This window comes from Physcomitrium patens, chromosome 6 (assembly GCF_059467195.1).
Source record: "Physcomitrium patens ecotype Gransden chromosome 6, ASM5946719v1, whole genome shotgun sequence".
Lineage (NCBI taxonomy): Eukaryota > Viridiplantae > Streptophyta > Bryopsida > Funariales > Funariaceae > Physcomitrium > Physcomitrium patens.
Window position 1 is genome coordinate 2447342 of NC_143415.1, and position 22445 is coordinate 2469786.

Consider the following 22445-nt stretch of genomic DNA (forward strand, 5'->3'; position numbering starts at 1 on the left):
AGAAGACCGACCAATTTGCACTTTTTTGATCGGTAACACAGTTCTCATCCACGCACAGCCTCCCGGTGTGAACGGACCAATATCAACTTTCAAAAGGGCAATGTGCTTGTCGTCAGTTAACATTGCCACGCACTCAATACTTCGAAGTATCACAGAACTAGCAAACTTGATGCAATCACGTCACAGAATGCCGTCGCTTCTCAGTACATTGTCGAATTTCGGGCTTCGGATTAGAATCATGCATTGCGATGGCGAGGCAAGTCGCAGTAAGGCGCCTTCACTACTCTCAACGAACGGAGGGTGGGCTTGAGGGTGAGCGATGTGGTTTGGGCGGGACAGTAACTTAGAAATGTGTTCGGAAATGAGCTTGTTGTGGTGCGTGAGTCTGTTATTTTGCCCATGCAAATGTGCGTCAAATTTGAAGGTAGGAGTGGCAGGCCAGAGATTTGCAAGCCGTGCGAGGTATCGAAATAGGCATGTCTGAATGAGCTGTCACTTTCCGATACAATGTCCGGAGACCAGTTCTGACGGGAAAGCTGTTGAGGAATTCATTGGAGGAATTCTCTGACTAATTGTTCTAAAGTTTTTAACAGCCATTTCAACGCGTATCTGTCGATCATTCTTGATAAATTATGAAGAAAGAAGACGACGCATCCAGTTTGGAGGAAAGTAGGTGATGGAACGAGACGATTGTTCGACGTTGCAGTCCCCTGTGGGCTTGCGTGATCACAATTGACTTGCTAGGGGCACACCTGCAAGAACTGAGGCGGTCCATGGAAAATCCGGTTCGAACAACCCGGGGTCTCTCGATTCCTCGAGCTCCTTTAGAATATCCAGCAACTCCACCATGGTTTTGTGGGAGCTTCCCCCATGAAATGCTGCTTTCCGAGCCACGGTTTTCAAGGTCTCGGATTGCTTTCTTACAGAGCACATCTCAGTTTCTTCGGAGCCTTCTAATGCCATAATCGTCTGCACTTTCTCTGCAACCTCGCTCCGCATCACGAGTCCGTCTTTTCGATGACGTTCCAATTCAAGCCCCACATTTCACACCTTGGTCACGTAACGGGCATTTGTGTTCTGGTCGGCATTCTGTGGCCATGCCAGGATGGGCACCCCGGCACAAATGCTCTCCAAAGTTGAGTTCCAGCCACAATGGGTCAGGAAGGCTGCAGTGGCAGGATGGTCGAGCACCTTGGCTTGTGGAACCCAAGGGACAATGAGCGACCGGCCCCGCGTGCGCTCCACGAACTCCGCGAAGAAGACCATGAATTCCTTGTTGCCTTCGCCTTTCTGGGCATGGTCAGGGCGCACTACCCACATGAATGGGTGCCCGCTTATCTCCAAACCCCTTGCCAGCTCTTGAACTTGCTGCAAAGAAATGGACACAATGCTCCCAAACGAAATATAAATTACAGATTTTGCGGGCTGCTCTTCCAGCCAGAGCAAAGAATCTGCGTCTTCAATCCACAGCGCTGCCACTGGTGGCCATCTCAAGCTCCTCTAGTTCACGTCTGTTGCACTAAGAGACTGGGTCGCGTTGGGGAGTGAGCACAAGAGGCCCAATGGGGCACGCGTCGATTCCGTCGCTGCGCACAGCGTCAATGCTGGCAGCCTCAAGCTCATAGAACGTGTTGAGCAGCACCCAGTCGCATTTTGGAACAAGAGGGTTTCGCGCTTCCATGAAGAACTTCAGTGCAAAACTCGACATGTCGTGCGTGACGAGGTATGTAGGAAGGTCCTCGACCCGCATTGCATGTGACAGTCCTGGAAATCCTGTGAGCTGACGAGCTCGAGCGACTTCCTCCTCGGGCGTGAGGGCTAGCCGCATCATGCCAGTCAGGGGATTGACGAGTGAATTGGAGGGATCAAGGGGAGCCGGAATGGGAATGAAACCCCTGTACCTGATGGTCTTGATGTTCTGATAGCAATATGCTCCAACAGCAGCACAGGTTGCGAATCCTACGACCGAAATGCCCAGCGTCCGGGCCGGTTCGTGTGCGCACGACATGGCTACATCGCGGATGACACAGGTGATGGGGACATCGGCGATAAAGTTGCGCAAAAACTCCTCAATCACGGGGCCCATGCCCAGGACCGCTCGTAAGAGACGGATAATGTCGGGGATTTTTCTGTCGCCTTTGGACAGCCCATCAGGAAGTCCCACAAAGTTGATATTCGCGTTGGTCCTGCAGCAAACACGTCGCTCATTTCATTAGTGACATTTTTTTCAAGCGGAAACTGATCGCCTTCGGCAAATTATTTGCCAACTTGTGGCGTGTTGGTGGTGCAAGATCGGGGGAGATGCTCACTCTGGGTTGTATCCCGCTTCGGCTTGCGCTTCCATCATGCGTTCGTGGTTATCCTCAGTATTGACGAACGTGATGTAGAAGTTGTGCATGCGGACAAGATGCCTAGCGAGCTGCAGGTGGGGTGTGACATGACCTTGTGCGGGATACGGTATGACGACGGCATGTAACGCGGGGCCCAAAGATTTTCTGCCATGGGGGGGGGACGTTCTTCCCTCAAAACATAGCGAGTCGGGAGAAGACCCTGAAGAGTACAACACTGGTGAAGCACGATTGTCCGTCTGCTTTTCTGCTGTCACGAGGAACAATCGTCACATAAGAAAGACTAGCTGGTAAATAACGGCTCATCTATCTGGTCAAACATAACTTAGATTTGTTTGACCTGTCTCTCCCCGGATTCAGAGTGCTGATTTGCATCCTTAATAACCAGCTGGAACGGTTGACCGGGGATCACATTGACAAGTATTGACAGCAAGAATAACCTCCCCGAAGCGATGCGATTGACTGGTAACAAGTTCGATATGGTGACTTGACTGCCCAACGCTTGGGCAGCACTGAGATAAATTTATCAAGTGCAGACAAGTGTTTTACCAGTGGAAGGTTCGCATGGAAGATTCATCGGAGCATAGGTGTTTTTGCAGGTCAAGTGGAAGATCCACTCACGCTGTCTTCTTACGTCCTACACGACATTCTGCAAGGTCCTCTTCGAATCAAGTCTGGATGCCAAAAACTTGAGGTGGGCTAGGAATGACTGCCGAAATCGAACAACGAGGTGTAACATTGGTGGTGAGCATGCTGATGTAGAGCAGCTTGTGCGTCGAGGTGCTATGTAGAAGTCAGACATTCAGACGGAAATCAAAGTCCATCTGGAGCTGATGTCAACGGTCACTCCCAGCGCATGACTCATCGTGCATCTATGTAGGAGTTTATATTTGTTTGGAGTTCTGGGTCAAATGAAGTAAAGGATGGAGCGTATGAAACCTCGCACTTCGGATTCGGATCGTAATATCCCAAATGAGGTGCAGACTGGGGAGGCACCGCACTCTCCTCTACAGGATTGCCGGTGGAGTTGACAAGCTCATTGCATTCCTACGGTGAGAGTAACTCGGCCGTGGTTGTGGACGTCCCAAGCCCAGCTACCATGCTTACGTTCGTATGGATAGTTAACAAGTAGAATCATCAACCCTGAAGCAGATTTCGGACCAGTTCCTAGCGAAGCTCTCCTTGCTTCAACAGGCGGGACGCATTTACGACGCTAGTTCATGTGGTGGAGTGATAATGCCGAGCTTCCCGTAGCCTTTACGTGTATCTGCACTGGTACTAGTTAGGAAGAGCAAACAGTTCGAAAACTTCCCGTCACTTTTTGATCGAAGTATCCGGAAGAGCGGGAAGGGGCAGCATCCTCTATAGGGTTATAGGAAATCTATGTAGGAGGCATTCTAAACAAGGCTTAATGGAGTTAGGACGTGTCCAAAGAGAGCTCTTCACGATTGACACAGCAAATAGAAGAAGAAGATGCTTTCCGGCAGAGAGCATCAGGTCAGCGTTGTCCTCATGATGTTACTTCTGGCACTTGGCACCTGTGGTCTCCGCTTTTTGCAACATCGCTAGTGGACTGCCCGTGCTGGATCCTCTTGTTCAACCACACACCACGGAACACCGCAAGGATGAGGATTTCCTCGGATTTCGATCACTCAACTCAACAGAGTCTGGGCAGACATGTGGAAGTGCGTTCCTCAGTTTATGGTTTTGAGAGTAACAGTTTTTTCTCAGGTAATACTGGGGCCGTTGTGATGCCATGTGGCGAACCAATGATCGCCAAGCTTTGCAGCAGGAGTTGCATCTCTGCAATTGTCATACACGCCACATGTGCGGTCCCCGAGGAGAAAGTCGGTAAATTTACCTGGGTGAGCTTGTCGAAATCATGGCTAACTTATAACTATCTTCAGCATTCCTAATGTTGCGTTCACTGCAGCAGCAGAGGCACATGTTAACTCTCATTACTCTCTCTGCTTGAAGTGTGATGCAGCAATAATTGTAGTGCCCACAATGACTGAGACAAGCAAACAATCCCAATTTTTTTTTTTATTATTATTATAAAATAAACAAACAGTCAATCTGTTGCTGGGCTTGACCTAATGTAGCCTCGATGTGGTCATTTTCATGAGGATGGTATCAAAAGTACAACAGTAGCAGAAAAAGCAAAGCCTAGTTTCATGCAACAACTGGGTAGAACGCGAGGAACAAGCAACGTATAGTTTATCAACATTAGCTGGACCATTGAAAAACTACCCCCATGAATTCAACTGGTTTGATCATCCATAAAGGGGAAATCAATTAGGAAGGACATGCATTGTAAAGACGTTATAGTGTAGTATACCAAACATTATAACACAGAAAAAGGTTATGCTCTCATGTTTTGTTGCTTGTTTGGAGCTTGGGCTTATGAGGTAGGAAGTACATAAGAAACAAAATCCTTTGTCTAGACTTGGATTTATGACTAATTTGTAAGAAATGAGACTTTCAAGTTGATTTTATTGAAAATAATGATGATTTATTATTGTAAAGATATTACATAGTTACAAAAAGCATATGAAGTTATTATGTTATTCTTCAATGCCTTATAATATTTTAAATTTTCAAGTTAGATATAAAACTTTAATTAAATTTATTATTTATTAAATAATTTTTTTAGATTAATTGAATTATTAAATTTACTATTGATATATGAAGCAAAAATTTTATTTAAAAGATTACAAATAAATACATATATTATTAAAAAATATAATTTATAAAATATAATTTATTTTAATATCTTAAAAAATAAAACTCTTATTATGTTAAAATGTAATATTCCATCACTTTTATTTAACATCTTAATTAACATTTAACTTAATATTTAATCAAACTTAAGTCACAAATCTTAATAAAATTTAAAATAATCAAATCTATGTAAATTAAAGAATTATTTCAAAAAAATTACTTGACAAGTCTTAGTAAAAAATATTAAATAAATTAATTTAATTACTTATATAGAAAAAAAAATCATGTGGTCAACAAAAATCATATGCTTTGTGGTAAAGGAACAAATGCACAGATTAGGATGATAGGCAAGCAAGTTTAAATTGGGATTTTTTGGCAAAAATTCCTAGTTTCTTTAGAATAAGGTTTGGAAGATGTCCTAAAATATGGCCTTAATGGTCTTCTCCCACATAATTAGAGAAGCATGTTAGTAGAAGGCAATGTGTACTTATACTAGTGACACAAAGGAATATGCACATTGATTTTACAATGATGAAAGAGCTGCAAACACATTGAAAATCTATTATAAGGATAAAATTTGGCTTTGCGCTTGACACGTAAGATGAGAACACAAATTAAGTTATTTTAGTGTGCTACTTGTTTTGTGAGAAGCTGGGCTGCAAAAAAATCAATCTCACAAGATAAAAGTATAAGCAAACAATAAATATGAAATCTTTACAATTCCATTTTATGTTGACAACATCATGGTACATATGAAGTTGCAACATGCTAAGGCATGGGCAAAGTAAATTACACTTCTTGATGCTTTGAAGAAGCTGTTCTTTGACCAAGTGAATTTCAATAATACTCTCATAATTCATTTCAACAATAAGAATGTACTCATGTTTAGAATCAATCGGGACATTGTGGATGCCATTATTGGTGTCATGCTATTCAATGCCAATGACAAGGAATTTGATTTAAAACATAAATAAGCACTTTCAATTTTTAAGCTCTTTGAAGATGCAAAAGTTGACTATGTTGAGTTTGGTCAATAATAAGATCTGAAATGAGAAGCACACAAGGTGGAGATTAAATCTTTTCATTTTTTTTTTGTCTCATGTGGAGCTTTGTTTCAAATGATGGCACATCTCTTAGGATTATCACCAAAATCGTGTTGCACATAAGCTAATTCAATAGATGCAACAAAAATCACATGACTTTGTTTGTCAAAGTGGTATGTGTTGTGAGCTTATAGAAGATTACAGAGATATTGTGCATCCAATGGGCATTTTTGCTCACTCTTGACATTTGCTCAAAATAAAGCACTTTATATTTTAAAAGTCAACTTTGTTACTGGTTTGAAACTTTTGGATGTTATTACTTTAAAGAAAAATACATAACTTAATGGTATTAGCACAAATAGCAAGTAGACAATATTAAGGCAATTTTTTGGTGTTGCAACAAGGATGGTCAAGGTAGCTATTGATGGTATTATTCAAGTAATACGCTTTGTATAAACTTAGCCTTGTGGCCCAAGCTAAGTATATCAAGTTATATGACAACCAGTTTGTAAATATCTTAATGGGTCTCATGTCTTGTCAAATTTGATGGACATAGATGTTTTAGGACAACTTTATAGATGACTTTCATCCATTCTTAGTTTACTTAGAATAAAATATTGCTAGAATCCTAAAATAAGCTAAATTAGATATTTTAAACCTTTTTCTAATTTAAAGTGGTTTCTTGATAGGACAAAATTTAAACTTGTTAAGAAATTTATATATATATATATATATATCCTATTAATAGTTATTAGAAAGAAACATGAAAAAAATTTATGTGTAAATTTTTGAGAATACATGTATATTAATAGAGAATGATAGTTTTACAATGCAATGATTGTTGCATGTGCTTGAGGTAAAAAAATAGTTAAGAATATATTTTCTTGAATTTGTACAAAAATAATGAAGAAGAATACAAAAGTCATTGAAAGAATGTCAACATAGAATCTATTGAAGAATAAAAAATCTTACCAAATTATCATATTTTACATTAATTTTTAATTATTCATGTTTTGTGGACAACTTTACAAAATTGCACATTTATTTAATTTCATTTATAAACATCAATCATTTAAAAACATCATTTTCCCAAAGAAGTAAGAGCTATTGCCTTTAATTTTAATTTTTTAAATGGCTTGAATATTTTAGATTGAATTTAGGTTTTACAATTCTAAAACTTTGAGTGATGTAGCTAAATTAGAAAATTCGTTTTAGGTTGCATAGGTTGGAAACCATAAAAAGAATCATATCTGTTTTAAAATTCTTTTCTAGGATATTAAGCCCAAGATACATTTTGTCCCTAGATCATATTCTAAAGTTGATGTTTCTTATACTGGGGTATTAGCTGTTAATGATACCTTAGATGCATACCTTCCTGGTATGCTTTTGGACTTGCTTCAAAAATGTGTTTCTGGCAGTTAATCAACCTCGAAACAAGCAAAAGAAAAAGAAAATAATAGAAAGGTCCACTGGGATACTTTTCATTCTCTTCCATTGCAGAGTGGTGTGTTTCCGCACACGCACACACACACACACAAATATATATATGTAGAGAGAGAGAGAGAGAGAGAGAGAGGGGGAACATATGATCATAGATATATCGCACAATGAAGGAATTCTCGATTCTACAACTCTGATATGAAGATGATTTGTGGGATGGAAGCAGGTCAACTCCTGACGCGGAGCATTGGCAGTGTCGGTACGGAGCAGGAACAACGGCGTCGAAGCAGAAGTGGTAAGGAGGGAGGGAGGTGGAGGATCGGCGAGGGGTCAGTCACACATGGTGCAGCTTGATCCAAGAGTGGAGCGGGGGACCCAAAGCGGTGAATCCCGGCACCGAAACATACAGGTCGATCACCACTTTCCACGCCGCTTGAGTCGGGTGAATGCCGTCGAAGATTACCGACTTCGCGACATCTGCACATACCTTGTACAGAGGGCGTCCCTCGCTGTCTGTATGGCCGCAATTGAGCACGTAGGAATCGTTAATCCCCGTGCAACAAGGTGTCAAGGCATCTTCGAAACCTGCAGCAATAGTCAGCAAATAAGGTCAATCAGGCACAGCGCTTCGGAGATACTTCCCTGCATGGACTACCCCTCCCCTCCTTGGAACTGCAATCTCTTGCTTGCCCAGCTACTGTCCAGCGTACCGTATTGGGATCCGTGGTGGAAGATGTGTTCGAAAGCCTTGGTTTGGTTCACGATCACGAAATGCGCCCCTCGTAGCTGCCGGTTGAGCAGCTTGACTCGCTGTTCCAGCAGTAAATTGTGATTCAAGGTTTCGAACGCCAGCGAAGCGTTGCGGCTGCAGGAGGTGTATTTGGACTGCACTGTGATGTAGGGAGAGCATGACATTGATGCCAGGTTTGCGACGATGATGTTGCGGAACCCGAGGCTGTGTAGGCGCGCGAGATTGAGTGCGATTCCGTCCACCACCGTCGTGACGGTTGTCTTCATCTCCGTTGCATATTCTGATTCCTTGAAGGTACCATACGCATTGTGAGAACCGTAGTCATTGACTCCGAGGCTCACTAACGACACCGACTTGCCCAGGTGAAGCTTGGACAGCGCGCCACTCTGCACCAAAGCCTCCATCTGGTCCACCTGGGTGTCAAGCGGAGTGTAGCCAAATGCGTATGTGACCCCGGCTCCGCCTTGGGCAAAATTTACACCCGCTTTGCTTTCAGAAGCGTTCTGCAATTGCGAGTAAGGGGTTGGGTATGGCACGCCAAAAAGCTCCGCTGGGAGATGGATCAGTTTGCACAGTACAGATTGTGAGAATGTATCTTGGCACACAGTGTTTTATCACGAAATTACTGCTTATCTAACAATCTTTTGTTACAGTATGTGTTTCACAGGAGTTGGATAGAGGTTTGATATGTTTTTTTTATTTGATTAGTTCCTAGCTTCGCAGAGAAGCTTGAATTAACATCTCACCGAAGTAATCGGCTTGGTTGCGGCCGTCGCTGGCTCGGCCACCGGGGTATCCTGGCCATGTCATACCATAGGGTGGCCCCATGTAGCCTCCATTCCCTGTGGTGACAAACGAATCGCCAAATGCGTAGAAAGCTTCTGCTGCGTCAACTGGATCTGCACATCCCGTCAACATCGTAATTCCCAAGGCTCAAAGACTGCAGCTCCCGAAACTATAAAACAGTGTGGCAAAGACGAAGTAATGACCAGCTTACCGAAAGGATTGGAGAACCTCATTAGCACCATAAATAACACCAAACAGCTCTGAATCTTTTTGGTTGACATCGTGGATTCAATACTCAGGGTCGATTACGACGTGGTGGATGATGTTGTAATCAATTTGGTGATCGCTGCGCCTGCACACAGCAATCATGTCAGCAATCACAACTTGGAGTGGATATCTATCACTGCCAATTTATGCATTTCCTTTCGGAAAGACCAGTCTCCCCTCTTTTCAAGCAATCCGTCCCTTTGCCTTGGCGCGCACTTCAGCGTTACTAAGTACTCAATTTTCCCACAAAAAAAACGCTAGAGCATATTCCTTTCTCTATTCGCGCATTGCAATGCTGAGCCTTGCGTGTATATACATGTGTGTCATTTGAGGACAGTCCTCATGATCTCTTGATGAAAGGGTGCCTGCTTCAGTCAGAAGCTGCCTTTTATTCATCAGATCGGTAGCTGGTCATCGCTCAAGCCATTCTCTCGCAGTGATTCATCAGGATTGGATACATTCGATGACTCATTCCGTACCCAGACATACATCAGGTCAATTTCAGAACTCCGACATTACCCACGTCGTATTCGAATTCCGCGTCCCACTATCGGGCAGTTTAATTTGTTAACTGACCTGTTGGGCTGCAGTAGGTGCTGTACTTTGCTTATTAAAACAACGAAGATGATGTGCTGCCTACATAATGCAAGGCTAACTATATTTCCATGAATCTGGAATTTTTGGTAAAAGCTCTATAGACCACAGATTCTTAGCGTGCACAAGAAATGTAGTAGATCTATGGACTTACAGGGTGATTCAATCACAACTAGCTGTTTAATGTGGTCCTCGTCTTTATAGGGGAGTGGAGTTATCCTAGACAGACACTAGCGCTTTTAGGTGTAGAGGCGCCAAATGATTCCGACTCTTGAGCTTGCACATCAGCCACCACAACAGGTGGGCTGCTTCGGTGGTCCAAGTCCCCAAGAGCTCCGTTTCTGGAGTTGCTTTTGCATCCTCCATGATGGAAACGTAACTGGAGGTGGGGGGGGGTCAACCCCGGCATGTTGACCATGAACAGCCCCCTTAATCAAGGGTTTGAATATTCCTCCTAACAACGGGAAAAATAGTGTATAATGTGTTACGAAAGGAGCTGACTGCCAGTGTACCAAATTTATGCTTCCTTGACTACCACAATAGCAACCATTACAAGTATTGTATTTCCTTGTATTCCCTCGGATTTTTATTTAATTCACAGGATTGCATGTGCAGATAAATGCACAGAGTATGATTGGCTACGTCAGGACTTGCCAGCAACGTAGAACGCCCTGTGAAACGCCTTTATCAACTGTAAAACGCCCTATGGAACGCCCTGTGAACTTCAGAGAAGGTTAACTTTTTTAATGAAAACGAAGACTGATCCATGCAACCATTGAAAACCACTACTTGATGAACCCGTGCCGTTGTGAACTCTTGACAACATTACCTTTTGTGATGAAAACAAAGAGGGTGCATGCAGTGAATGAGATCCACATTCTGTCTCCACGGAACGTGAACATTTTTTTGATAACAAAGACCATGCAGTGAATGAGAGCCACATTCTCTCTCCACAGAACGTGAACATTTTTTTGATAACAAAGACCAAATGAGTGCATGAAGGCACTCACACTGTAAAACAGCCTGTGAACTCTGTAAAACGACCTATGAACTTTGACCCATCCATGCAACCATCTAGAACCATCCATCCAGAACCACTACTTGTCTCCTTGAGCATTCTTAATATATAGAATACCCTGAACCTCATGTCATGATTATTAGCTGCATTCTCGCGTCAAGAAGGAGAAGCATCGGAAGTTACGTCTGAACGTGATGAGCTCGTAAATCAACGATATCTCTGTGAACACGAAAGCTTTAAAGCCGCCCTAATGAGGTTCTTTTGCCAATCCTATCGCCGATAGTGCTTATGCTTGTCAATCTGGGCGGCCAAAACGCTATGAGTGTTCTAGGGAAGCGTGGCCGAGATTCAAGCTAGTCATCAACTTCACATCTGAGGCCTTTTTTTCTTTTTCTTTTTCTTTTTTTTTTTCTCTTTTTCATTTGTCTCGGAATATGAGCTACGCAATGGACAAAATCATACCACGAGTTGTGGGGGAGCTCGGAACTGATTGGAGTGTGGATTGTATGTAGTTCCAAGCACTCGCAAATGATGAGGACATGAAACCAAAATATGTGGATCGTCACTCAACTGGTTGCTTCTACGGTGCGGCAATCGTGCAACACAGGCCACGAAGAGTCTTGCAGTCCGCATGGACATTCGCCTCATCATTCCCACGACAACTGCATGATGTCGGAAAATTAGCATGTTTTTGACGGCAACGATTGCAAACTATGATTATGTAGAGGACTCTCAGATGAATCAAAATATGCAGAGATCTTCAACACTCCGATCCTTACTAAACAAGACTGAACATTGAGGGAATAGATGTTCAAGAGTTCACATGCTTCAGAATGCTTCACAAGGCTGAAGATAACGCCGTTACCACATCCTGAGGAATTTTTGTCTAAAGTTTTAAGTCATGTTGTAATCAAACTCCACATTTCCAAGTATGGGGTAGAATTTCTGTCATTCCACTAAGTTTGTGCTTCTGCAACAGCAGGAAGTCACTTGAGGGGTGGAAGAATTTATTGTAGTTTCTTAGTTCATGAAGCTTTACTAAATCAAAGAGATGTCTGTCTGATGTCTAGGGAACTAAGGTTGGTTTTCAGATGAGAATTACTGAAGATCTTAAGGGTCAACTAATCATTTGATGTTGGCTCAAAATTAAGTGAAGTTTATGTTTGTGACTTTTTGGTGTTGTTACAGGAGAGTCCAAAGACCATTTGCTTTTTATATATATATGTATATATATTGACTTGGCAGGAGGACATTTCCACAATGCTGGTGTGATTTTTAAGTGTTGGTAAGAGGTCACGAAGAGATTGTGACTTAGATGGGAATGGGTACAATTTAGAGGAGTCTGTGTGAAAAATATTAAGAAGAAATGACCATGCAAACTACAACCAATAAAAACCAACCACATTCATCATGATTATTATGTATTTCATCTAAAGTAGATCTACTTCATAAAAAAATTGATTTATTTAATATTCTCTTATATATATTATAGTAATTATTATTTAATTGAAATTTTAATAATTATTAATTAGTTTTAAATTTCTTTTAATTCTAATATATATATATATATATATATATATAATCAAATATGACTACTTTAGATACTATTGTTCAAAAATAAAACACTATATACCGTGGCAACCAATTAGTGTCCCTTATTGCAAAAAAAAAAAAAAAAAAAAGATTAAAATCTATTTAATAAAAACACACACATACACAATATATCTTGGCAATCGATGCCTCCACTACTCTAGCCAATGGGATTTTTTGACGCTACATACAAACATATGTTGCTTAATTTTTTTTCTAATATAATAATTAATTTAGTAAAAAATATGTAAATAAAACATATCATAGTAATTTTTAAATATGGTAATTTTATAAGTTTATTTCTATTCAATTTTATGTGGCTTTTCAAACATAATATCTATTTCTATTTATTTGTTTAAATTTTATTTTTTAATTATTTAAATTTGAAATTAAAAATATTCTCCATTAAAATTTATAAACTTTGGATTTTATGTTTAGGAATTTATATAGCAATATTATTAGTGAAGATTTTGAATTATTCATTCAAAATAAAGATACTTTCACTTATACAAAATTGATTTACTTGAAGGTTTTTGTGACATGATAATAAGAACTAAGGCATTCAGTGATTTTTTAAATACAAAAATGGTGATAATGTAGATAAAAAGCAGTCACGTCAAAATAGGCTTATTTACTAGTTTTGATCATCTATGGGCATAATTGTTGTAAATTAATATGATAATAATAAACAAACATGCAAAATAACAACAATGTATTGCACAAAATAAAAAAAATTTATCCTAATTATTGATTGACTTATATGTATTTCTTAAAGAACCAAGAACTAGAAAGAGCAAAATCATAGTAGTAAATATTTTTGTATAGGAAGCAAAATTATGAAGCATCTAAATATATAACACAGTACATATTGGTGCTCCAAAAAAATGATTGAGTTATTCAATCTCTTCTTTAGCTAACAAAGTTTTTGCCATATATGTCATCCAATTACTTATATCTGATATGTAGGACACAACATTTATTATTAGAAATTCTATTTCTGGTTTTTTATTATAATTATCTAATTTAGTTTTAAATTGTAATTGCTTCTACTTCAAAATCCACAAGCAAGTTTTATATACATATGTGTATGTAAACATTTTACTAATAACTTGCCAAATTTCTTGTTTAATATGTTGAATCTTAAATGTGTTGAATCTTAAATCTCAAATTCATCTTGTTTCAAAACTACCACCATTCTTTAAAAATATGGAACAAACAATACTTAATTAAGTGCACAAATAACACAAATTTTATATTGCATACTAAGCTAACAATAGTCAAACAATAAATTCCTTATTAAATTATTCAATTAGTTTTTTGAGTAAAAGAAACTGCTGAAGACATAGGCCACAAGAAACAAAGTCTTCAAAAAAAAAACTATTCATTGTCTCTTTGTTCAAACTTTTCTTCTTAGTAATCTGTTAGGCTATGGATTGTATTACAAACTCGGTACAATATGCAAGATTACAAACTTCATTTTAAGGCAAGAAGCATGCAATTGAAATGAGATTTTTAATGGAAAGAAAAATAAAATAAAATCCTTGGCCTTAATTTTATGATTCTTATCAAAGAGAAAATTACACTTTTTTGTATCACTTGCTCTGATGAACCCTTCACTTCCTTCTACTAAAGGCAAGCCCATTAGAAAATTTACCCTTCTAGTGAGTCTATAGAACACCACATTATTTCAAAACACTCCTAGACCACTATAAGTAGCAACACAAAGGAGAAGGTACATTCAAGATAATAATGTCATCAAAAGAGTAGAAGAAGGCACATACCTTCTGTTTTTCATTTTTCATTTTTAAAATTAAAATTTAATTTATTTGTTTTCTTATAACTTCACAACACCCCAAGCCTGCAATTAGCTATCTGGATGAACATCTCCTTAAAGGATGAAAAGGAAAGGACGAGGCTGAAGTAGAAGGCCGCCACGTTCATCCATGAGCGGGGATGGGGATGAACATGGCGCGGTCATAGGGGCGTTGGCGGGGCTGGGATCGCGGAGCCTCGCGCGCATCATTGTGTTTTCATGTGCACCGCAATCGATGCTTCAGTAGCACTACCAGTTGTTGCGGCGATGGCCAGTGCTATGGCAGTAGAACTCTCAGCTTACCCAGCGGAGTGCAGAGCTTAACAACGTTCTACCGTTGCCTGGACCCTGGGCATGTTTTCTATTGATCCCAGCCATGGCCAAGCCTTCTTCGTGGCGCCGCACCACTTCCCTGGCCAGAGCTCTCGCGGAGTCATCTAGAAGCGATCGGGTTTCAAGCGCGCAACCGTTGCCACAATGCCTCAGCTCGTTGGTAGCGTATTCGAAGGATGCTGCTGCTGCTTGCACGTTGCATCGTGACCATGGAGACAATGTCGTCGGGGGCTATACCTGTGAACGTTGTTCAGCAGCGCCGGGTTTGAGGGACGGGTCCTTCTTTAGGGTTTTGGAAAGGTTTTCGGATTCTTTATCGGGTCGTTTGGGCACGAATGGACCCCGGTGTGGTGTTATAGATTTGGATTATCGTCTAGTTGGTGTAGGTTTGGTTGGGAGAGGTATCCCGAGCACAATTCCGGGGGCTGAGTGTGGAACGCGTGCATTTAGGTCATCCGCGATTTCTTCCGCAAAGGCGAAACTAGGCCCGTCAGGTTCTGTTCAAGGGCACAGATATAAGGGCAAGAAACCGCATGACAAGGGTGAGCAATCGAAAGCTGCCGTAACTCCAGTCCAGCAAGAGAAAGAGGATGTTGTTGTCGAAATTTTTGATGGCATGTCTGTTTCGGAACTAGCGGCTCGTGTGAGGCAGTCTGTGGACGCTGTCAAGACTGTATTGACCGGAATTGGGGAACCTGTTTCGCAAGCCGTGACTGCTGATGCGGCGGAGCTCGTGGCATCAGAGTATGGGATGAGTGTGAAGAAAGTACTGAATCAGAAAGGGAGCGTTGGCGGAGAGTTTCCGCGATCACCCGTGGTTACAGTTATGGGGCATGTGGATCACGGGAAGACCACCTTATTGGATGCCCTCCGGCAGACATCTCTGGCGGCGCGGGAGGCTGGAGGTATTACGCAGCATTTGGGAGCATTTGTCGTGGCCATGCCATCGGGCTCTTCCCTTACGTTTCTTGACACTCCTGGTCATGCTGCTTTCAGTTCTATGCGTGCGCGCGGGACCGCTGTGACGGATATAGTCGTCTTGGTCGTGGCTGCCGATGATGGAGTCATGCCGCAGACCCTCGAAGCTATGTCTCTTGCCCAGGAAGCTGGTGTCCCTGTCGTCGTGGCTCTGACTAAATGTGATAGAGTTGAGGCAAACCCTGCCCGGGTCCGACAACAGCTAGCTTCTCATGGTGTCGAGCTTGAGGATATTGGAGGTGATGTTCAGGTGGTGGAAGTATCTGCGATTACGAAATCGGGACTTGAGAAGTTGGAAGAGGCACTGCTGCTCCAAGCGGAGTTGATGGAGCTTAAGGCTTCATCCTCTGATGAAGTGCACGCGGTTGTAGTGGAAGCGCGTGTTGATCGTGGCCGCGGCCCTCTTGCCACGGTCGTTGTACGTTCGGGAAACCTTGTTCCTGGTGCAATTGTTGTTATAGGGACGCAGTGGGGACGAATTCGTGTGCTGAAAGATATGCTTGGGCGAACAGTTACATCTGCAGGGCCTTCGACACCTGTTGAGATAGATGGTTTGCGGGGTCTTCCAGAAGCTGGGGATTACATTCAGATTGTAGCAAGCGAGGAGAGAGCGAGAAAATTGAGTCAGGTTCGGCGGACGAGATTAGAGGAGAAGCGCATGTGGCAGCTGAAGCGACGAGTCGTTGCCGCCGAAGCTGCCGCTGCCGCTGTTGCAGAGGATGGGGCGGAAGTTGTCGTTCCAGAGAGGCGAGAAATGACCGTAATTGTGAAAGCGGATGTTCAGGGTACTGCCGAAGCAGTGAGCCAATCTCTCACTCTCCTCAGTTGTCCTCAGGTTGACGTGAATATAGTGCACTCGGGGGTAGGACCGGTTTCTCAATCTGACATTGACCTTGCCGCGAGTACCAGAGCTCATATTGTTGGGTTCAATGTGGGCTCTATGGGATCTGCAATTGAGACATCAGCTAGATTAGCTAAAGTCAAGGTTTTGAAGCACCGTGTTATCTACCATCTGCTGGAGGAAGTAGGGGCCCTCATTGTGGGCATGGCCCCTGGTGTGAAAGAGGATCAAGTAGCAGGTCAGGCTGAGGTTCTCAGCGTGTTCGAGCTGAAGGGCAAAGGACGCACTGGAAAGGGGGCAACAAGAATTGCTGGATGCCGAGTGTTAGATGGACGCTTAGAAAGGGCAGCCCGGATCCGAGTGTTGCGCAGTGGGGAGGTTCTGTTTGAAGGTCTCATGCAATCGCTCAAAAGAGAGCAGCAGGATGTGGAAACGGTGGCGAAAGGAGTGGAGTGTGGTATGATAGTGGAAGAATGGGTCAATTTTCAGGTTGGCGACGTGGTTCAGTGTATCACCGACTTCCGACGGATGCCCAAGTTTGTGTCGTCCCAGAATGGAGCTGCTCGCATTGAATGTTAACCCTTTCACGAGTGTTGGGAATGCATGGCCCTCTTCTCTTGTATTTCTGGATTGAATTGTTACAGAGTTGGTTCTGGCCTTAACAGATGAGGTTCAGGTATCTGCTCCAAATTTCACGCTAGCTGTGAGCTAGATGGTATATTAACACTTATTAAACAATGAAGTCCTTAGACATAGGGATGAAACCAATATTTTTAGGAGGCTGCCACTTCAGCACCTTCTCAAATTTTGCACTAGAATTTACAGATATCATGTGACGCTTGACGCTTGTGAGCAGAGTGGCAAGTGTGCTACGCACATTGTAGTATAATGCTGATAGGAAAGTTCAATCTTTATGTTCTTACAGTGCGCTAGACGCTATGCCTTTTGATCCGTGCTGAATGAGAATTGCCTGTAAGATGCTGGCAACACGAACACTTGTCATTTTGTTTGCAACAGGAGCTTCTTCAGTTAAAAGTTGGCACTACGTTTTGTTGGCGAACTGTCCAATTTTGGTAACCAGCTTGCCCCACTACCAATTGTTGTGTTGTGTTTATTTTCTTTATTTGTTCATTGTTTGATAGTTGAACGATCAAGATCATACTAGTGAACAGTGTTTGTTTGGGGGAGTGCATTGCAAATGATGGTATACACTTGATCTCTGAGAAATCAGGTAAGTTGCAATGAAGAAGCTTTTGGTAGCTGATGCAACTGCACTCCCAAACAAATTTTAGCAGTGTCACGTCTCGGTTGCTTTCGTTCCTTTTAGCAGTTGAGGAGAGTTGGAATATCCTTCAATGCTGTGCTGCTGGAAAGGTTTTGGACTTCGGTTTGGTCCATTTGTCTTGTTCAGTGCTGGCACTTTTGGTCAACATGGATGTTTGCCGACTGATTCTAGGATTTATTATCCAATTCGTTGTCTTAACTTAAGGATGCAACTGGCAAGGGAGTGTTGCTGGATCAGACAATTTTTCTCAATATAAGTATGAGAATTAATCCATCTTTCCTTGCAAAATGCATTGTCGATCGTAAAGTAGAGAGTGGGTCGTGGAAGTGGCATTTCAAGCTGGACTCAAGCAAGACTTCTTCGACCTGCGCTTTAACCACATTGCACAAGGCTGGTCAGCTGTGGATGGCAAACGTGAGATTACGAAGAGGGCTGAACCAGTTGGTAACTTTTTCCAGATCAAGGCAACCTGAGCAATCACACATTACCTTTGGTAACTTCGTCTTTTGTCATGAATGCATGGTACCCAGGCCTCACAACTTCTTCCACCAAGAACACTAGTCCTCGAAATGAAGGACCGCCGTCCTTTCTTTTTAACTCATGAAACTCGCCGCGTGACGGAGGAATTCGGAATTCAGAATTCGAACAAATAAATGATGCCCGAGCGACCTGAAGAGTCTGCAGGGCGCCGATCCGATCATGTAGAGTCGACATGTGACGATTCATGTATGGTGGAGTTTACGATGCACTCCCGTCCATGCCAAGAATACTCGGAACGCACTGGTGTAACGACAGTGGAGATGAGGCACGACGTTGACTCTCTGCATGGCGCCTGCAGAATCGGTTACACCGACTATTTCTGCGTCTGCTATTGGACATCGAGTCCAAGGACACTTCCCCAGATAAAGGTCCCACTCAGGCAGCGCAGTGAAATTAGGGGAGCATGTAAGGGAATGCAATTTCACAGTTAGCACCCCCCCTTACAAACAGTAGAGAGAGAGAGAGTGTGGACATGTGTGGACGGAGGTAGAAAGTGGGATTTACGGCAAGATAATTAGATGCATCTAAATTCCTTCTTGTGGGTGTGATTCAGAGTGCAAGAGTTGGGGGCATGCATGACAATACATGAATCTAATCTTGATATTTGGTGTGAAGAGGCTGTTGAATAGCATGTTGTCTCTATTTGCTTTTAGTGAGCACAAACATATGGGTGCATAAATTATCAATGTTGTAAATTTTAGATTTATTATACATGTTTTTGGATTAGTAGATTGACATATTATATGTTTTCAACTTGAGTCGAGAGCATTCTTTGCCAATTTCAAGTTTGATTTTTACTTTGAAATTGCTTTAAAATAATTGTGAAGTTTTAATCAAATCATGATCAAGTATAGATTAAAGAATGAAAGATGGCTTGGAATATGATTGTATTGAACATAGTTGGGTCTATTATCCTCTCTATAGTTTTCATGTTTTATATTTATCATATTTAGTAGATAATATGTAGTATTCAAGATTTATGATCTATTATTATGTTGTCAAGATTATGATTCTTGCTTGCGTTTTCTTCTTATACAAAATTGTTATGTATGCATGTATATTTTAATGATATTTTCTAAATGTATGATTTTGTTTTTAGAACTTGCTTTCATCTTAAAATCATGCAAAATATCATAATTTTGACAATTTATTATAAAATTATGCATGATATATGGCATAATTTTCTATTGCACATACCTTGTTTTATTTTATATAGATGTATGCTAATATTATATTCGTAATTTTATTAGATTGTAATTATGAAATTTATTAAACAATTTACAATGCCACTAATTCTTGTTTTGATTGTTTATAATTAAAAATATAATCTCTTACATAAATTATTGTTTATAATATGAAAAAATTTATCAAATTTGTTTTTTCAATTTTATTTAATTAGATTTATAACTTGCATTTACAAACATATAACAATGCCTGATTATTATTTAATGATGTCTAATATAAATCATAATTTTTAGTATATAATATTTTTTAAACATTTAAATATATTTAAATATATTTTAGCTAGATGAGCTTCTATTTTAAAAAATCAATAAATATTACATAATATTGGCCACTCATAATGTAATAATATATTTTTAAATTTATATATTTTTTATCTAAATAATTATCTATAATATGAATATCATTGAATATACATATAGATGTTACTATTGTGTACTTTTTGAACAATATTTTTAATATAGATAATTTAATAATATTTTATTTTATTTTTAATAATAATGATAAAAATAATAGATAAAACTTACAAAACTTACAAAAGCAATGCTATCAATAATATGAACCAAGATAAAACTCTAAAAAAACAACACACTCTTGTGTGACTCAAATAGAGAAAGTAGACAAATAAAAAAATAGATATAAGATAGAAACAAACTAAAATGACTATTGCCAATTATGAAGAATTTAAAGAGTATTAAATTAAGACCAAAATTCATGAAGTATGTTGACAAGTTTGACGATAGTCTTCATATTGATTCTATATATCCTAGCTACTAAAAAGGTCTTGTCAAAGCTTTCTATGAAATACAAGGCTTGCAGATCAAGTATTGATTCTATATATCCTAGCTACTAAAAAGGTCTTGTCAAAGCTTTCTATGAAATACAAGGCTTGCAGATCAAGTATTAAATTGAAGGTTGTTTTGAATGTGGCTTTTTAAAAATTAGAACATGTAGGACAAGTTTTAATAGCCACATGGCATATCTATCAGAGTCTAAATATGTAATCCTTACCTAAGAAACTCCCTTGGAGCTTCTTAAGACAAATATTACCTAAGCAACATGTTTTTATGTGCTTTTGCTTACTTCTATATATTAAAGTAATATAGATATCTATTAAATATGCATATATTTTTTCCAAAATTACCATTTAATATCTTTTAAGTACCAAATTGTATAATTATATTGTTGCAAAATGTAAACATAAAAGAATTGATGAATAATAGTTAAAACATCTCATATTAATAATATAAAACAACAATTTCAAGTTTAAACAATATATTTTCTTAAATTCAAAGAATATCAATCAATATATTTTTTATTGTTAACTATTTATTTATACAATTTCTAAGTTTTTAATTTGATACTACTACAAATAATAAGTTTATATAAAATAAAATTCTTGTAGATGTAGTTTTTTTTTCACTTTAATATAATAATCCAACTTTTAGTAAGACTAATTTTATAGAAGTTGAGATAATTAAAGCACTTATATGTATATCTAAATATATATAGTTTAAATAATATTTTATTTTTTTTAGACCTTCTACTATATTAAATAAAGATAAGAAAAAATTATTAATGTGAAAAAATAATATTCTAATGGTTGAATGTTAACATGATAAAAAAACCGATTTTTCTATAAAGCTTTAAATTAAAATGTTATTATAAAATTTTATCTAAAATTTTAATTAAATTATTATAATTTCTTATTTATTACTAATAAAATATTTATAAACAGTATAAATGATACATAAAATAACCTAAATTTTAAATTAAAATAACATACTTAAATCGCCTTTTTGGTTTTATTTTTATTTTTATGATAGAAAAATTTTAAGTAGACTAACAAAAAAAACTAGAGAGTTCCTAAAGACTTTGATTAGAATTACATTTGAATAAAAAAAAGGAACAAATTTAAGTATAACTTAGGATTATAATGTATCTTTATTTCAACCAATTGGAAATATTTGAAATCAATAATTCATAATTGAACATTCTTTATAGAAATACACCTCCTTTTTCTTTATTATTTTATTTTAATGAAGACCCAGATTCTTTATTAGAGGGTATAACACCAAAACTTCTTCTTCTATTTTGATGATGTAGGTAATCTTTTAAGTTTTCAACCATCACAAAATAGGCACCTATTATAGGCACTAAAAACATACTCTATTGTTGTCTTAGAGAAATACATGTAGAAAAAAATTGACAAACACAAGGGATCTTGTTGATCTGTTGTGTAGAAATTGGGAGAAGCCAAGTGTGTAAAAACTTGATTTTTTTGGGTGAAATGCTTGTAGATGGTTATAAAATCTGTCAAACTTGGTAACAGAAAGGAAGCGTTTTATTAAATGACTTAGGGTAAAATAGGGTCTAAGATTCTTGCATGATTTTGTGTTTAGATACACACAGCTGTCATCACTATACAAAAGAAATCCAACAGCACAGGTCTCACGGACAGAATGAATGAATGAGATGGTGCACTGAGTGAGTGGGTTTCATCCATCGTCGTCATTCGTTCCCAAGTTCGGAACCACAGTGCTGGACGGAGTTCCTTCGTCCGCCGGGTGTCAGACGCCGTCGTCGAGTCTCATCGATGAAACCCCTCCCGCTCCCCCCGGACCCGTCCCGTCCCGTCCCGCTCCTCGCCCCGCCTCGCAGAGTGTGTGCGCCAACCCCTGGCTCGTCGGCGCCGAGTAGGACGGATCGCTTCGCCCAAGTGACGACGACACGGCGTCGGCCAATCCGCACACCACTGGTCGGAGTGGAATCTTGAGAAGAAGAGCCAGATGCTCTGCGAATGAATGGAATGAATGCAAGAATGAATCCATGCGCTATTCCCCGATCATCGTCCT

The 22445-nt window shown here is 39.8% G+C and overlaps 3 protein-coding genes and 1 non-coding gene across 5 annotated transcripts; 2 read left to right on the forward strand and 2 right to left on the reverse strand.

Moving 5' to 3' along the window:
* Nucleotides 1–106: 106 nt before the first annotated feature.
* Nucleotides 107–3655, reverse strand: LOC112283672 (linamarin synthase 1-like). Its single transcript, XM_090251560.1, has 4 exons — nt 2898–3655; nt 2310–2595; nt 1523–2186; nt 107–1491 (listed from the first exon to the last, which is right to left on the reverse strand). The coding sequence occupies exons 1-4, from the start codon at nt 2923–2925 to the stop codon at nt 1045–1047; spliced, it is 1425 nt and encodes a 474-aa protein (XP_090107686.1). The 5' UTR covers nt 2926–3655; the 3' UTR covers nt 107–1044.
* A 3911-nt stretch (nt 3656–7566) lies between these two features.
* LOC112283274 (GDSL esterase/lipase At5g03610) lies at nt 7567–10124 on the reverse strand. Of its 2 annotated transcripts, none has more exons than XM_024521792.3 (5): nt 9933–10124; nt 9301–9441; nt 9050–9202; nt 8263–8853; nt 7567–8137 (listed from the first exon to the last, which is right to left on the reverse strand). In XM_024521792.3, the coding sequence occupies exons 2-5, from the start codon at nt 9368–9370 to the stop codon at nt 7887–7889; spliced, it is 1065 nt and encodes a 354-aa protein (XP_024377560.1). In that variant the 5' UTR covers nt 9371–9441; nt 9933–10124; the 3' UTR covers nt 7567–7886. The 2 variants fall into 2 exon arrangements, with proteins under 2 accessions (XP_024377560.1, XP_024377561.1); XM_024521793.3 differs by lacking the exon at nt 9933–10124 and adding an exon at nt 9673–9764.
* Nucleotides 10125–14593: 4469 nt separating this feature from the next.
* On the forward strand, nt 14594–17600 carry LOC112283874 (uncharacterized). The gene has a single exon (XM_024523171.3). It carries the CDS (start codon nt 14748–14750, stop codon nt 17100–17102), a length of 2355 nt encoding a protein of 784 aa, XP_024378939.1. The 5' UTR covers nt 14594–14747; the 3' UTR covers nt 17103–17600.
* A 126-nt stretch (nt 17601–17726) lies between these two features.
* On the forward strand, nt 17727–17791 carry LOC112284150 (small nucleolar RNA snoR101). Its single transcript, XR_002970324.1, has one exon. It is a non-coding gene; the product is annotated as a small nucleolar RNA snoR101 (small nucleolar RNA).
* Nucleotides 17792–22445: the final 4654 nt, after the last annotated feature.